The sequence below is a fragment of the Mustela putorius genome, unplaced genomic scaffold, assembly GCF_011764305.1.
Source record: "Mustela putorius furo isolate JIRA1106 unplaced genomic scaffold, ASM1176430v1.1 tig00003858_pilon_pilon_pilon, whole genome shotgun sequence".
NCBI classification, from domain to species: Eukaryota; Metazoa; Chordata; class Mammalia; order Carnivora; family Mustelidae; genus Mustela; species Mustela putorius.
The window spans coordinates 19,694,009-19,710,321 of NW_025422010.1; the positions used below are offsets into that span (position 1 = coordinate 19,694,009).

At 48.7% G+C, this 16,313-nt stretch overlaps 1 protein-coding gene across 1 annotated transcript in view; it reads right to left on the reverse strand.

Moving 5' to 3' along the window:
* NPC1 (NPC intracellular cholesterol transporter 1) overlaps nt 1–16,313 on the reverse strand; it is a 47,863-nt gene that overhangs the window by 16,551 nt on the left and 14,999 nt on the right. The window contains exons 3-10 of the mRNA XM_004742838.3: nt 15,140–15,246; nt 12,906–13,081; nt 9,942–10,109; nt 9,141–9,390; nt 7,059–7,132; nt 6,166–6,536; nt 4,721–4,947; nt 1,533–1,633 (exon numbers count right to left, since the gene is read on the reverse strand). Coding sequence (XP_004742895.2) covers nt 1,533–1,633; nt 4,721–4,947; nt 6,166–6,536; nt 7,059–7,132; nt 9,141–9,390; nt 9,942–10,109; nt 12,906–13,081; nt 15,140–15,246 — 1,474 coding nt within the window. The remainder of the gene's footprint in view (nt 1–1,532; nt 1,634–4,720; nt 4,948–6,165; nt 6,537–7,058; nt 7,133–9,140; nt 9,391–9,941; nt 10,110–12,905; nt 13,082–15,139; nt 15,247–16,313) is intronic.

Genomic DNA, 16,313 nt, shown 5'->3' on the forward strand with positions numbered 1-16,313 from the left:
CAAGACATCTACTGAGACTCTGCTTCATGCCAGGCATTATTTTAGGTACTCTGGATATGTATCAGTGAACAGAAGAGAGGAAAATCCCTGCCTGCCTTGAGTTTACATTCTAGGAACCACTTCCACTCCCCTAACAATGGGGTCCTACACAGGGTTTCCCCAAATAATGAACAGCCCCGTATATTTGTTCTTTTGCTAAATTTCATATAGCTTTGCCTACTTTTCTCCTGGGTTGCTGACCTTTTTTTTTTTCCCATAAGAGACCTATATATATTAAGGATACACTGTCCATTATGTGTGCTGCTTTTCTTCCCCCTCTGGTTTACTTGCCCTTTTTAATGTTTTTTAACTTTATGATGCTTGTTTTCCACATAGGAATTTAAAATTCTTACGTAGTCAAATTCATCAATGTTTTCTTTTGTGGCTTCTGGGTTTTGTGTCTCACGTAGAAATGCCTTCCCTGTTTTAAAATTATTTAAAAAAAATTCCTCCCATACTTTCTTCTAGATCTTAAATAGCTTCATTTCTTATACATCTGTTTTTGACAAATCTGGAGTTTATGTGGATGGAAGGAATAAGGTAGAAATCAAATTTAACTTTGATGGCTGTGGCTTGCCAGTGGGTGACACCATCTCCACCCATCAGAAGTGCCCCTTTATGAGGAAGAGTAAAATTTAAATATAGATAGGACTTCTCCCCTCCTATAGGGTGAGGAGAACAACATCTAATTGGCCTCTTCCTTGGACTGCAGAAAAACCTGTTGAGCTGCCTATAATCCGGCTTCGGATGCCAAAGGTGTCACCTGAATCATGACCCCGTCATACCTGATACAGTCTGTTCCAGGTGCTATAGGAACCAACCAGCAAAGGGCAAACCCACTGCTCCTTCCTCTAGAGAAGTGTCTCAATTCCCAACCAACTGGTTTGGGAAGAAAACACAGAACAATTTTGTTTCTTCTTCCCTGTATCTCACATATCATCTCTCTCTCATTTTCTTTTTTTAAAGATTTTATTTGAGAGAGAGTAAGAGAGCACATGCAGGGTGAGTGGCAGGCAGAGGGAGAGGGAGAAGCAGGCTCCCCACTGAGCTGGGAGCAGGATGTGGGGCTCAATCCCAGGACCCTGGGATCATGACCTCAGTCGAAGGCAGGCACTTAACAACTGAGCCACCCAGGCGTCCCCACAGATATTCTTAACCTGATGTCCACAGACTCCCTAAGGGTTCCTTGAAGTCCTTGAAACTAAACAATGAATTGTGTGGAGGTGTACAATTGCACTATTCTGGGGGAAAGTCCTTGGCTTGTGACAGCTTCCCAAAGTGTGGGCTTAAGAAGGTGAACACCATTCACTTCTTTTACGCCCAGAAGAAACCCTGAAGCCAAAGCCCAAAGCAAACCTACACTTGGGATTTAAGAGATGGGGAACTAGAACGACTGCTCACTCCATGACATCTTTGTAATTACCACTTGATTCTTAGTGACAGAACCAAGACTACTTTACCCAGTAGGAAAACTAGAAGCTTCTCTTACTTACCATCATAGCCTCCTAACACAAGCCACGGGAACACTGGCCCACCAAACGTACCCAGGCAAGGGTCATGGAGCAAACTGGTATCATTCAGAGAGGCAGGAGCCCTGCAAAGAAGTGTAGAAAACACCTCCCAGTTAGAACAAGCCCCAACACATCACAGAGACCTAAACATTTATTTTTTCTCAAGATTTTACTTATTGACCTGAGAGAGAGAATGAGAGAGAGAGGGAGAGCGAGCACAAGAAGGGGAGGTCAGAGAGAGAAGCAGATTCCCCACCAAGCAAGGACAAGGAGCCTGACGAGGGACTCGATCCCAGGACACCAGGATCACGACCTGAGCCGAAGGCAGTTGCCTAACCAACTGAGCCACCCAGGCACCTGAAACCTAAACATTTACACAACAAACATTTGAAGACACCGAGGATATCCTAAGTACCATGTGGGCCCTGTGGTTCCTTAGGTAATGGGGCACAGCACTTGCCTCTGGGAGCTCAGAATCAGTGAGTGAGAGGCAGGCGAACCCAGCATGAGGCAGTCAGTACGGCGCGGTGCACATGGGAGGACCCACGCGGTGCAGGACACGGAGCAGGGAGCAGCTAATACACGGGGAAGACTGCCGCCAGAAAGAGGAGGCCTGTACAGAAGCGGGTCTCTGAGGCCAAGGGACGATTCCCCTGATGAGGGGGCTAAGGGTGCTCCCACTACCACCACATGGGAAGAGTGAGAACGGACGAAGGAGAAGAAAGCAACAAGACAGCCATGTCTGAAGCCACGCAAGTCCTGTCTAGAGCGTGGGGCGCCCACAAACGGGAGGACTTCTGAGGGAAGGGCCAGGGCCAGAAAGGGCAAGGGACAGTGAAAAAAAAGATTAAGTGGCCTGCTGCATGGGTTGGACTATTACACTGCAGGCACTGGGGAATGACAGACCCGGGGAAGAAGGATGTCATGAGCTGTTCTAGAAAGGTAACTCAGGGGGTACAACGGAAGGGGGTCTAGAAGTGGAAAGGAAAGGGGCAGAAAAGCCCCCCGCAGACCCGTCAGGGTCTGAAGACAGCCAGTGTGGGGACCAGCATTCCAGGACGCATCCTGAGCCAGACCTCTGCTGGGCACTCAGAAAGCTCTTCACAGATGATCCCAAGCTCGGCCCTTCAGAGCCCATGGCTGATGGGCTCAGGCTGGAGATCAGGCCACCTGCTTGGGGCAAACAGGCTACAGGGACGAAGTCCCCTGCCAAGTCCCAGCAGCCCCCACACACGGGACCCTGCCACATCGTGGATTTGAGAGCCCATCCAGAGGTTAAAATCCATAAGAATTACACGAGGGAGGTAAGGATGAGGAAGGATGCGAGACAGAGCCTCAAGGTGGAGTAACTGGTCGATGTGGTGCCATCACATGATATGCGGTGTGCGGGGGAAGGAGATCTGTGCTCGGTTCTGGGTGCACTGGGATGGCCATTTCCATAGGACCTCGGGGCTGGGGGGAGGCCCACGAAAAGTTGGGGAGGGAGGTGAGAGCTGGAGACACATAGGAGCAAAGATCCGCGGGTGGGAGTGACGTGGCCCACAGCACCGTTTCTGCTCCGACCGAACTACATTCCCGCCGTGGAAAAAACACTAGTCTCCTGCATTCCTAACTGCCACAATTTTGTTGACCTACATTTTATAAGACAGGAAGCAAATAGCTTTTTCCTTTAAATATAAAAACTGAAGAATATTAATTTCATTTTTGTTAATATTCAAATCACCCATGGCTGTCCTGTTCCATCTATCCCGTGGAGAATGCTGCCTTAGTCTACATGGGCATGCTCTCAGTGTTTTATGGAAAGAGCTCAGATTTTTAGAGGGGGCCTCCTTGAAATAGAGCAACCACAGCCTAACTACCTCAAAATCACATCCCAGTAATAAAAACAGAACAGAGCTTAAGGCCACCAGGCCAGACCCGACGTCAAGAGTGGCTGGCTCCAGAGATGTGGTTAGCTGACAGCACACTCGAACATGACAAGGAATGGGGCTCTGGGGTGGCTCAGGCGGTTGGGCATCCGACTCTTGGTTTCGGCTCAGGTCATGGTCTCAGGGTCGTGAGTTCGCACCCCATGTCTCTCTCCTTCTGCACCTCCCCCGACTCTCATGCACACTCTTGCCCTCTCTAAAATAAACAGATCTTTTAAAAAAGTGACAAGGAATAATTTCTCTGTCCCCAAGGTGACCCAACAGCCAGGGTGGTTGTTTGGCTGGCTGAACGATGGTCTCGAGGCCACGTGAGGGCATTCAGGGACAGCAGGCCTCCAAGGGCAGGCTGCTCTCCCTGCTACAGGCACAGGCCTGAAGATCACCCCACCGGTCGCCAAGCACTGTGACTAATGCACACGGTAAGTGCAGCCTGCCCAGCTGGACAGGCCTCCAATGGGAAGCAGCTTCGCTGCCCTCCATTCTAAACTGTGCACCAGTCCTACCCCCACTTCTCAAGGGGACACCACACATTGTATTTCATTTTATTCTGAGAGAGCAATAGTCAGTGTGCACACACATGCACTGAGAGGGGCAGAGGGGAAGGGGAGGGAAAGGAAGAGAATCTCCAGCAGACTCCACGCCTCAGCTGAAACCAAGAGTTGGATGCTTAACCAACTGAGCCACCAAATGCCCCGACATTTTAAAAATAATTTGATATCATGGTATAAATTCTTATCTGAAAGACAAAAAAAAGCACTACAAGCCTCTGTTACCATGATAGCACTGGTGGTGTGGCAGATGCAACTAGGCTTTATCATTCCAGGCATGAGTTAAATGCTGAGTAGTACCTGCCATTCCTTGCTTATACGCCATGAACACTCCCACCCCAGGACCTTTGTACTTGCTGCCTGTGTCACTGGAACACGTTCCCCTCCGATATTCACAGGCTCCCTCCTCTCCTCTCCTCTCCGTGTGAGCCAGTGGCCACCATCTAAAGCAGCACACCCCACTGCACTCATCTCCTTGCCGGGCTTAATTTCTCCAAAGCTCTCATCTCTACCCGGCATCAGAGCATCTGTCTATTTATTCGGTGTTGGCCTCCCTCCACTAGAGCATGTGCTACACAGGGCAGGGCCACGCTGTGTGCTTGCTGCCTGGTCTCTGGCATCAACAACAGCGTGTAGTAAAAGCAAGTGTCCCTAGGTCAGGGGGATGAAGAAATGACCATCTCCCACCACGTACCGTACGCAGTACAGCAAGTGCGTGTGGTAATCTGCGTACACGAAGAAGTCATCGCCTACTTCGTGGTCCAGCACGGAATGGCTGTTCTGGAAGTAATTCAACACACTCATGATGGTGCAGTTCTTGTTATAGGGTGAGAGTGGGGCTACGCAGATGTCCTGAAGTGTCACGGTCTCGTTGTTGTAAAAGGCAGTGATGTTTTCAATGGCGGTTTGTAAGTCGAGAACCTGAAAGATTTTAAAAACAAATCCAGAAACACATCAGATTTCTCTCAGATGGTGACTAAAGCCCTGACAGGTCAGAAGGTAAAAAGCATTTGGGGAAAATGCTTCCTCACGCAAGGGAGAGGACTAAGACATGCTGTGGGAACATATGTGACAGCACCTGGGGCCCCCTCTTAGAGATGGCCAGCTGGGAGAGAAACCCCGCTGAGAGGCGTCCTGAGAGGCGGGAGGGGGCACCATCACCCAGACAGAACTCAGTGCCGGACACACAAACAGCCCCCCTTCCCCCTCCCTGCAGAGGTCAACCACAGGGCCACAGAGGGAAGATGAGGACAATGCGCCCTGTCCTCCTGACACACTCCCCCTACCGACAAAATGCCCCTACTGCCTCGCTCTGTGCCACCTTCATTCATGTACATTCCCGTACTTTCTAACAGAGACTGCGTTCCTGGAGGTAAACGACCACACTGCACATCTTTTGCAACAAGCTGGGGAAAAGCAATAGACAGTCACTGGGCAGAGAAAAGACTGTTAAAGTCTTGAGACCATTCTGATGTTCTTTCCAGATACCACACTTTCTGTAGGCAAGAACCATATTTAAAGGGAAGATCACGTGATTGTGCAATGTTCATTAAAAAAAAAATCTGCAGGATGCCAGTTGTTCATAGATGGAGTTCTCCTAGGCAAGTGCAACCAGGGGAAGTGGGAAGGTTTGCAGGCGTCTGTGAGAGAGCAGGACGGATCTTATTCCAAGTGCAGCTCTTACCAAATGCGGGCTGGGGCCCACATTCAGGCAAGGATAACTTCTTTCCTGCAGGGGGGCTCAGCATAGCTCCTCCCTGGGCTCCCGGCACAGCACAAGAGGCTTCACTCCTTGGGATCCTGGCACGTTCCTTTTCACTTACCAAGGAAAAAATTTACTAAGGTGAATTATAAATACACTCTGCATCTTGATTTCAAGAAAGAACCCAGCCCTGCTACGTGAAGGAAATAAAAAAGCTGTCTACAGTCAAGCTCTCATTAAATTCAACATCCACCATTTGCTTTCTTGAGAAGTAAACGAAAAGCCCCTTTCCTTCCTTACTGTTGGGTCTTCAAGCTCTCCCACTATGTTCAGCCCCAACCCCACAGCAGGTGGACCCCCCCGACACGGTCCACATGGAAAAGCCAGTCAGCACAACCTCAGGCTCCCGGGACTGATGTCTGCTAAGAGCACATTACCTGGTGCAAGATCCCTCTGTCGAGCGGGGGTCCGAAGGGCACATCGGAGCCAGAGGGGTACGGCTGGTACGTGTGCACCGGGGTGTGGGGGGCCTGGATGATGAGCTGCTCCGTGCGGAAGAAGGGCCCAAAATGCGTGTCAAAATACTCTTTCTCCAGGCGCGCCTGGCTGCCGGGGGCCGACCACAAATCCACCGGGTTGGTCGTGACCCGGACGAACACCAGGCCTGACGAGCAGGCGGCGATGAAGGCCAGGGAGAAGACGACGATGCAGCCCGGGTTGCGGACGCAGAAGGAGCCCCAGTGGGAGAAGAGCCGCCTCAGCCAGCCCTCGAATGCCGCCCCAAGCGCATCACAGCAGGACGCCTCCCCTGCAAGAGTGGACAGGAAGGGAGGCAGGAGGTTAAGAGCCAAGTGATTCCTGAGAGTAGGAACGACAGGGGGACAGGCACTGAGCCTGCACCGGGGGGTGGCAGGAGATCCTGCACTGCTCCCGACCCCGACCCTCAGCACCTCCCCGTGTAGGAAGCCACCCTCCTGGCCTGCCCACGGTGACAGCCATCCCCACACAGGGGTAAGTGCTCTGAGCTCTCTGTCCACAGCGGGGCCCATCTAGCTCTGCGGTTGCCCCTGCACTCCGCCTGCTACGCCAGCTCCTCCAGCTCTTGCCCCGGTACCTAATTACCCTCCTGTAGGTACTTGGTACCTGGTTCCCGTCTGCCAGCCCGACCAGACGGCTACTGCCACAGAGGCAAGGACTGGTCTGTCGGGATCTCAGCCGTGTCCTTGACACAAGCACAGGGCCTGGCCCAGACCCGATGCATAAATGCTTCCAGGAGACCCCAACACCCGAGCCCACGCGATCCTATCCATGTAAGTACAGAGCTGCCTACCTTTGTCACTGGCATTTACGGAGAAAGCAATATTGCTGTCAATGGGGGTGTACTCAGAGACAAAATAGCGTTTTCTGAAAAAGAAAAGCATGTGAGCAGTATTAGGGGACCTTCATCATATGAGGCTATTTTTCTGACAGTCCTGTAACCCCATTAGAAGCTAACTTCCTCATTCTGTTTTCTTCTTCCCTAACTGCTGGTTTCCCCCACCCGCCGCCCTGCTTCCCTGGTTCTAAGTCGTGCTCACCAGTCTCAGGAGAAAATTTAAGGGTTTTTTTTAGGATTTATTTATTTGAGATAGAGTGGGAGAGCAAAAACACAGAGATGGGGGTGAGGTGGGGGAGGGAGAGGGAGTGAGAAACTTTAGCAGACTCCACACTGAGCGCAGAGCCTGATGCAGGGCTTGATCTCACGACCCTGAGATGATGACCTGAGCTGAAACCAAGCGTCAGACATTTAACTGACTGTGCCACTCAAGCGCCCCTTAGAAGGTATTTAAAAAATAGATTAACAAAGGATAGTTTCACCTTGTAGCCTTCATTTAGGTTTAAGACTTTAGGTCCTTTAAAAGCAGCGAACACAGCGCTGCAGCAGCAATGTGCATTCCTACCACCTAGGGCGTCGTTCTCAACATCAGTCTCCAACACAAGGAACCAGGGCTCCCTGCGGAATAGGTGGATTCCAGGCTGGGGCAGGGAAGATACAAGATGAGTCTGGAACATCTTGTGATTCCAGAAACTAACGACAGGCTTGACAAAGGTGGGGGCAAGGTAAAAACGAAACACAGGAGTCAACACAAAGGTGCTCTCGATGGTCCAAACTGGAAACATCTGAGCAGCGGGACAAATGGCAGTGTTGACCAGAAGCCACAAAATTAAAAAAAAAAAAAAATAAATAAAATCCTGATGTAAATATAATTGAATCAATAATTAATTAGAGCAGGAAGGATAGCTGTCTGTACAGAGTAAGTCCAATTCATAAAGGCAGAAGAGATACAAAACCACCAAAGCACCAAATCACCACCAGGCAAACGCCCCAGCAGTACCCGCTGCAGACAAGAGCCACCAATGGACGCTAGAGTCAATGGACAGTTTTAGGAGAAACGAGGTATTAACCCAGTTCTGACCCATCTCCCTTCAGATAATGATCAACTCCAAAGGGAGAAGGGGCAACTCTGTAGGAGAGAAACGCAGCAGACACCCTCTCCACCCAGCGACCAAGGTTTGCATCACCAGTGGAGAGGTGCAGGGAGATCGTGCAGCACCCAAATGAGATGCTGAGAAAGACTCATCACTTCTGTGATGCTCTTGCCACAGACACACAGCCTCAATCTGATCACGAGATCAGATCAGAAAAAGATCTATCAGATAAAGCCTACGGGGGGACATTCTACAAAATAACTGTCCAGGACTCATCAGAAGTGTTGAGGCCATAAAAAAACTCCAGAAAATCAGCCACAGACTGGGAGACAGCAGTAAACAGAAAGTGAACGTGGAGTGGGGTCCTAAATAGAACAAGGGCGGCAGAGGAAGGTTTTCGTGGTAGTAGCTGAACGAAGTGTGTGGTTTAGCTAATACAGCTACACCAGCGTTGTTTCTGCAGTTCTGATAAATACATACTATGAGTGATGGAAGTCGTAGCATTAAGGGAAGCTGTGTAAAGGATACATATAAACTCTATTTTTGCACCCTCCTGTTCAGTCTAGCATTATTTCAAAATGAAAGTTAAAGAAAATGTACTTCCTCATTGTGAATCTAAAAGCATTGTAGACAGTATTGCATTTGATCAGATTTAAATCAGATTCAGCTAAGACGGGCTGTTAAAGAATGGGTGATTAATGCACAGTGCTTTAAAAATCACTCAGCGATTTGAATAAATCACGAAACCAACTTCAAATGTTTAAATGCCTCAGCAGGCCTCTGACTGCCTACTAATTAAACCCAGGACACACACAATCACAGAGTGTATTCACGTGATACTTGTCTCTTGGTCTCATTAAACAAGAACTGCCAGGCGCAAGCTGGAAGGGCCACCTGGATCACCCTGCTCTTCTCGCCCTGGGGATCACACGGAACTGCTCACCTGTAGCACCACACGGCAAATACTGCTCCAAAGAAGACAAGCAAGAACGCCATGTAGGTGGTCCACATGATGACGTACATGGCGTCCAGGCCCAAGATTCTCCAGGGAGCCGGAGGGGGTGGCGGCTGGGGCCTGGGGCCACACACGGCCGAGCAGTCTTGGCAGCTGCACGGCCCCGTGACCTCATCCACAGACTCATCACAGCCCTTGGTGGCGTTGTTCATGGGCTCCATCCCATGGGCCGGAAGATCTGCAGGGGGGATGGGCTTGAATGAATATCTTAGGGATACAAATGACAAATTCTGCATTTGATGATATTGAAACCCAGTGATAAAGCACACGGACGACACATGGACCACCATAAGAGCAAAAAGGACGGGAGGCTTCTGTGTGATTGCATGAGGTTTTACTGTCTTGTCCTGCAGAAGTGTGAGTTTCTGCCAATAACTTCGGGCACCGATTTGTCCCCGAGGTCGGAGCACCCCACATTCCACGGTACAACTCCATGGAGGAGCGAGTCTACTAGGATCGCGGGGCTCCTTAAAAGTCCTCTGTAATGCTTCGGGTTTTTTGTTTTTTGTTTTAATAGAAAACAAAAACCTGGACTCATTCTTACAACTGGGCAGCAACACCGGAAGGCAATTCCTCCTCCTCCACGCTCCTTGCCAGCCCCTCAATTAACCAGGGGCGGGGAGGGAATGTTCCACTTAGCTCTCTCACTCCTGGAAAGTCCAGGAACTAGTTACCTGAATTTGTTTATCTTCCTGTTGCAGATTAAGGTTCCTGGGCTTGGGAGTCTACCTGAGAAAATGGGCGTGATGGTAAAAGGCGCCTGGCCGTTGTCCTTATTGAACATGTACTCGATCCAGTTGGTGGCGTTGCAGGCCCCGGCGTCCTTCCCACACAGGAGCCCCAGGGCTTTGTCATTACTGGAGGGGGCCTCCACGTCCCGGCAGGCGTTGTACATGGCTGGCAGAGGAAGGAGCGCAAAGGGCTGAGACACCATGCTGCTTTCGTCAAGGGGTGGGGGGGGGGGCGATCTTACAAAAGGCCCCTGAATGCGGACGCAGCCATCGGCCCTGCACCCAGAAGCCCCTGGCCGGTGGGTGGGACAGTAAACACCCAGGGCAGGAGTAGAGATTACCCCTGACACAGACTTATCACCCTGCCAGCAACACGCTGGGCTACATTCCAAGGAACTTAAACATAAAAAATACACAGGAAAGGCTTTACATGATCCCCGACGCTCAGATAAGTCTTACTACCACTGCAGAGAAGAACAAGCGGAGGCTGAGGAAGGAGAAGCAGGAGCCCTAGTGTCTTTGCAGTCAGTGAAGCTGGCTCCACAAATCTGGGGCAGGAAACCCCACCGCTGAAGAGTTTGGAACTCTGAGGAGGAATCTGGTTTTAGGGCAGAGGTCACGTGTGAATGAACCTACTACTGCTCTCTTTTGTCTCTGTTTTAGTGCACAGAAAGACAACACTCGAAATAAGGGCAATGTCAATGACCTCCTGCACATAACAAAGCAGCCGTAATGGGTCCGGTATTAACACTCACTCACCAGTGCCCACCACAGAGGCCGCTGGCCACAGGCGGCAGGCTGGAGCAGGGGCCTGCCCCAGGGGCCAGCAGGTGACCCGCCCCCTACCCCCAAGCCCTAACTGAGCAGCGGGCTACTTACAAGCAGGCCCAGATACCAACAAAGGGAGAGTTCCATACTGCCCATACCGCCTCATCTCCTCCCTTTAAAAGCAGCCCCCAGCCACTGTCTCCTTGCCGACAGCCCCTCTCTCCTCTGCTGTCCAGCCTGCTGCTCCCCCGCTCCCACCCTGCAGACTTCTATCCCCTTTATTCTGCCTTCGGTGATTTTTTTCACTGTCCGTGCCACTGGCTTCCTGCTGGCCCTCGCCCCACAGCCGGGGGCCCCCATCCGATTGAGAGACACCCGGTTTTAGACAGCACACCTACTTGTTAGAAACATCCCAGGATCTTCTTCTCTAAACTCTAAGGAGAAACTTAATAAATTCATTGTGTTTTACCCTCACTCCTGAAAGGCAGTTCGGGTGGAGTGACCTCCTCAGGAACATGAGGATTCCACTACCTTCCGGCCTCTGTCACTGCTGGTCAGGAAATCTCCAAATGGCATTCTTTTGAAACAATTCCTATCTTTTTTCTACTTCTTTTTAAGAGACTAGTCTTTGGAGTTCTATAGTTTTTCTATGCTATATTTATATATGGATTTTTTTTAACAGTTTTATTGAAATAGAATTGGCCTACCGTATAGTTCACCTATCTAAAGTCCCCTGAACCCCTTCCCTATGAATACTTGTCCTTCCTGAAGGTAAACCACAACCTGAATTTGATGTTTCCTATGCACGTTTATGTATTTTCATGGTATGTTGTATCCATAGATATGCAGTACTATTTAATATAAAAAACATGCTATATATATCCTGTAACTTATTTTCAGTTTTTTAGGTCATTCGACTGATACAACTAATTCACACATTTAGCAGTTTTAACTATTCTATAGACTATGACTATGCTCCAATGTTTATCCATTCCCCTCTGAGTTAGCATTTAGTGCCTCTAATTACTTATTTTTTTATGAGATTTTATTTATTTATTTATGAGAGTGTGAGCAAGCATGAGCAGGGGGAGGGGCAGAGAGAGGGATAAGCAGATTCCCTACTGAGTGGGGAGCCTGATTCCGGGCTTGATTCCAGGACCCTGAGATCATCGCCTGAGCCCAAGGCAGACATCCAACTGACTGAGCCGCCCAGGTGCCCCTATTTATTTTTTAATGGACTTCTTAAAAAGGAGTTTTAGATGGGGTGCCTGGGTGGTTCGGCTGGGCATCTGCCTTGGGCTCAGGTTGAGCCCCTCATCTGGGTCCCACTCAGCAGTGAGTCTGCTTTTCTGGCTCCCTCTGCCCCTCCCCCTCCCCACTTGTACTCTCTGCTCACTCTCTCAAATATTTTTTTTTTTAAAGAGGAGTTTTAGGTTCACAGTAAAATTGGGCAGAATTCTCATATAACTCCTGCTCACAAGCGCAACCTCGCCACCATCAACAGTGCCCAGTGGTGCATTCGTTACATCTGATAAACCTATGATGACGGACCACTGTCACCCAAAGCCCATAGTCTATTTTGGGGTTCACACTAGGTAGAGTACATTCTATGAGTTTTGGCAAATGTATCATGATTGTACCCACTGTCACAGTATTAAACAAGCCTCACTGCCCTTAACAACCTCAACATCAGAACTCTTTGATTTCAATCACTTTCAACAAATGCTAGAAGGTCTTTCTCAGACTGTCCTATGATTTCTAGTTGCTGTAGTTCCCTTTCTCCTGATGTTGTACCTGCTTACTGTCCCTTATGGTGATGTGTTTCTTCATAGTCAAACCTCCCCTCCTCTACTTTCCCTTCCACACCCTCTCCTTAAGTTTTGCAACAACTCAGAAGTTACACGATTCAAATCCACTAGAAAAAAGGTCTAACGGCTTCTAAAGTGTACAGAAATAAGTTCGCATGCCCTAAAAATTTCTATGTGGAAACTTAGGAAGGAGTTAAGCAAATACTTTAAAGAGATTGTTTTATGGGTTGTAGCTCAAGTCTAGATACACACGAAGCAACACTTCCTGTTTCATGGGCCAATGGAATTAAAAATTATCCCTTTCACATAGCTAACAACCGAAAGGAACAAATAAATCCACTGCCCTGATCAACTATAAAAAAAGGAATAATTAGAAGTTTACTCACCATTGGCAAAACTCTCTCCAACATAGTACTGTAATTCTTTTACGTTTGTTTTCGTCTGGTTTGTAACAGGATCAACATAATCTTCAGTTTCTGTAACATTCAGAAACTGACTTTGCTGGGGGCTACACGTCAGCTCGCAAAACAGGTTCATTAGGTTATAAAAACAGGATGGACATCTAAAGAAAAAGTAAACTATATTTTGTCTGATCTCACAGATAATAGGGCCAGCAAAAACACAATTTACAAGAAGCAAAGACCATTTAAAATTTATAATAAAACGACAAATAAATTACCAAAGGACGTCTTAAACCCAGACATTCTCAACCCAAAGTCGGAAGTCTCTTTAAAAACTGCCCCAAGTACTACACATATGTTGTCCAGGTATAATTTCAGAAAGAGAAAAATGCTTCTGTGCTTTGTAATATATGAGTATGTTTTGTATTGAAGCTAAAGTAACTAGGGAGCGTCACGGTGACAATTCTGATGAAGAAGAAAAATGAGGGAAAAAGGAGACTCACACGTTAGAATGTTCGCCTTCCTACGGAAGGGCTTTTTTCAAGCCCCAGGTAACCCCTTGGCCCTCTCTAAACACAAGAGGATTTCCCTGCGGCTTGAGGAGAAGCTGTAAGGACAGCGGAGGCGTTCTCCGACTGTACGCACTGCAGAAGCCATGGGTTTTCATGAGAACTACAGACTGCTCTCCTTCAGGTTCACGGCTGAAGCTCCTAATGTTGACCTGTTGGGCGGCAGAACTGGCTCCCCAGTCGGATTCACTGTTATCTACAGAAACTGCTGCTTCATTACACGGGCATTCTCACAGCACAGCCAAATCGCAGTCACTCTCGACTCTGATCCAGTCCAGGTGCCAAGGACACAGAACACAGAACCGGGGGGGGGGTGGTGGTCCCAGCCTACAATGCCCCTGGTCTAGTGAGGGAGCAGACATGCCTTCAGGAATCCCGTGCTTTCCCGTGACAAGCACAGGAACCACAATTACACCATCCTAACGGAAACTGCTCCTGGGGTGCATGGATTTCGACCACATTCTATGGATTACGAACTCTTGCCATGTTGCCACATTTAATCTCTGCAATCATCGATTTTGATAGTTGTACCATATTCCCTATGTTGGCTTCTCATGATTCGCTATTTCAAAGAGAGCTGACAACCGGAGGAACATTTGGTTATCTCTTCATCTTGGTTATCCTTATGTCTGTAGCGCCTGTCTAGAGGGGGTGCTAAATAAATGTATTCTGACTGAATGAGGGCTCCAGCCCCGCTCCATCAACATCCCCTAGCCTTCCGTGGGGTGTGCTGGACTGACGAGATTCTCAACTTTCTGATCTACTCTACAGTAGGCTGCCCTGAAAGGACAGTTTAGGGGTGGTTTTCCACTCCATACCAACTTAAACCTCTGGGAAGAAGCAGGGTTTCCTCAGTGGATGCTGACTGTCCTGTCACCCGCCATGCTATGCACACAGACGAGGGCTTCCCTTCTTCCCATGTTCCTGCCACCCACCTTTATCAGGGTGCTTCAGGGTAAAAAATTTAGAAAGATACCATGAGGTGCTGTTCTACAGACCCCCCACCAGCTTGCTCTTTTGCACATTTGAGAACCAGTGAGTAAGCTTCAAGAAGAACATCTACCATGCAACCCTTTTCACAGCCCTGGGCATAGAGAACAGCCTGGAGAGTGGACTAATTTTGACAAAACCAGCCAACTCTGCCAGAACAATCCTGTTAACAGCTACCAAAGGCCAGCTCTAAGGATGGCTGGGACTCTAGCATCTCAAGTCACTGCAGGGGGAGAGAGCCCTGTGCCATCCAGGGGCAGTGAGGGGAGGACAGCCATGCAGAGGACCTCGTGGAGGGGGGAATCCCTGGTCACAGACATGGCAGGACCACCTGAACCTCTCCTCCTCTGCACAGCACCCAGAGGCTCGAGAGTGAAAGGACCCAGTTCACAGTGCAAAGCCCCTTGGGACGGGGCTGTCTCAGAGGAAGCCCACGCCTCTGCTCTGCACGGAACTGGAAAGACAATGAACTCTGGTGACTCTTTACTTTATCAAGAATTTATGCTTGATTTCTGAGAAGTCCTAAGGCTACGACTTATATTATTGAAATATATTATACTGAAATAACATAAAAACTAACTTTTAGGAGGAAATCAGAATGCCCCTGGTTAACAAGCGCTCGAAACCAGCTGTTGTGTGCATGCTGGGTGGCCAGCCTACCTGGACAGAAACTGCAGGGGCAGCTGCAGGCTATCCTTCAGGGTCCGCAGCTGCTGCACGTCGCAGCACACGCTGACGTTGTCAAAGAAGAAGCCCGGGCAGAGCTCCTTTTGGGTGAGAAAGCACAGTTATCACAGCAGCAAAGTCAAATAAGGATACACATTCCTCAATGAAATAAGACCATTTTATTTACACAGTCCTTTTTTTAGGTAAGCAAGATAGGTGTCTGCCAAGTTCTTGCAATATTCTTTTAAAAGGCTTTCAAATTGGGGGCAGCTGGGTGGCTCAGTCAGTTAAGCGTCTGTCTTGGGCCCAAGTCATGATTCCAGGGCACTGGGATTGAGTCCAAGTCAGGCTGGGGCTCAGGCTCCCTGCTCAATGGGGAGTATGTTTCTCCCTCTCCCCCCACCTGTGTGCGTGCACCCTCTCAGTCTCTCTCTCAAATAAATAAGTAAATACAATGTTTAAAACAATAAAAGACTAACACAGTTATTATTTATAAAAAAGGGAGTGGCAAAAATAGAAGCAGTAGAAATATTAAAAAAAAATTTTTTTTTTTAAAGATTCTTATTCATTTATTTGAGAGAGAGAGAGCACAAGCGGGAGGGAGAACAGACTCCCTGCTGAGCAGGAAGCCCAATGTGGGGCTCCATCCCAAGGCCCTGAGATCATGACCTGAGCTGAAGATAGATGCTTAAACCGACTGAGCCTCCCAGGTGCTCCTCAAATTTTTTTCTTATTTGGAAGCTCACTCTCCTCCCTTGACAGTCAGTTTTATCTCTTAAGTTTTATGTTTAAGTTTAACCCAAACGCTATTTACTACTTCCACTGGTTATTCCCAGGAAAGTCAGATGTCTTTCATAATTCTGATGAAAGCAGCGTGTAGGTCGAGGAGGCCTGGTGCCCTGTGTCAACTTGATTTTACATTACTTAAGGCTCTAGAACCAGTCTTATCCCCTGGATTTTTCTAGTTCTTCTCTAATGTTGCTGTGTATCAGGAATGGTAAGCAGGACAGCAGAGAACAGAATCCTGGTAGTAACCGAAGCTCACAGATTCTGGGTGGAAAATGGAGGAATCACTAAACCGAGGACAAAGGAGTCATAGGCACCTGGCGGCCTCGCTGATTTGAGTTGTGAAACCCAAGAACCAGGGGGAGAAAAAAAAAAGCAAACT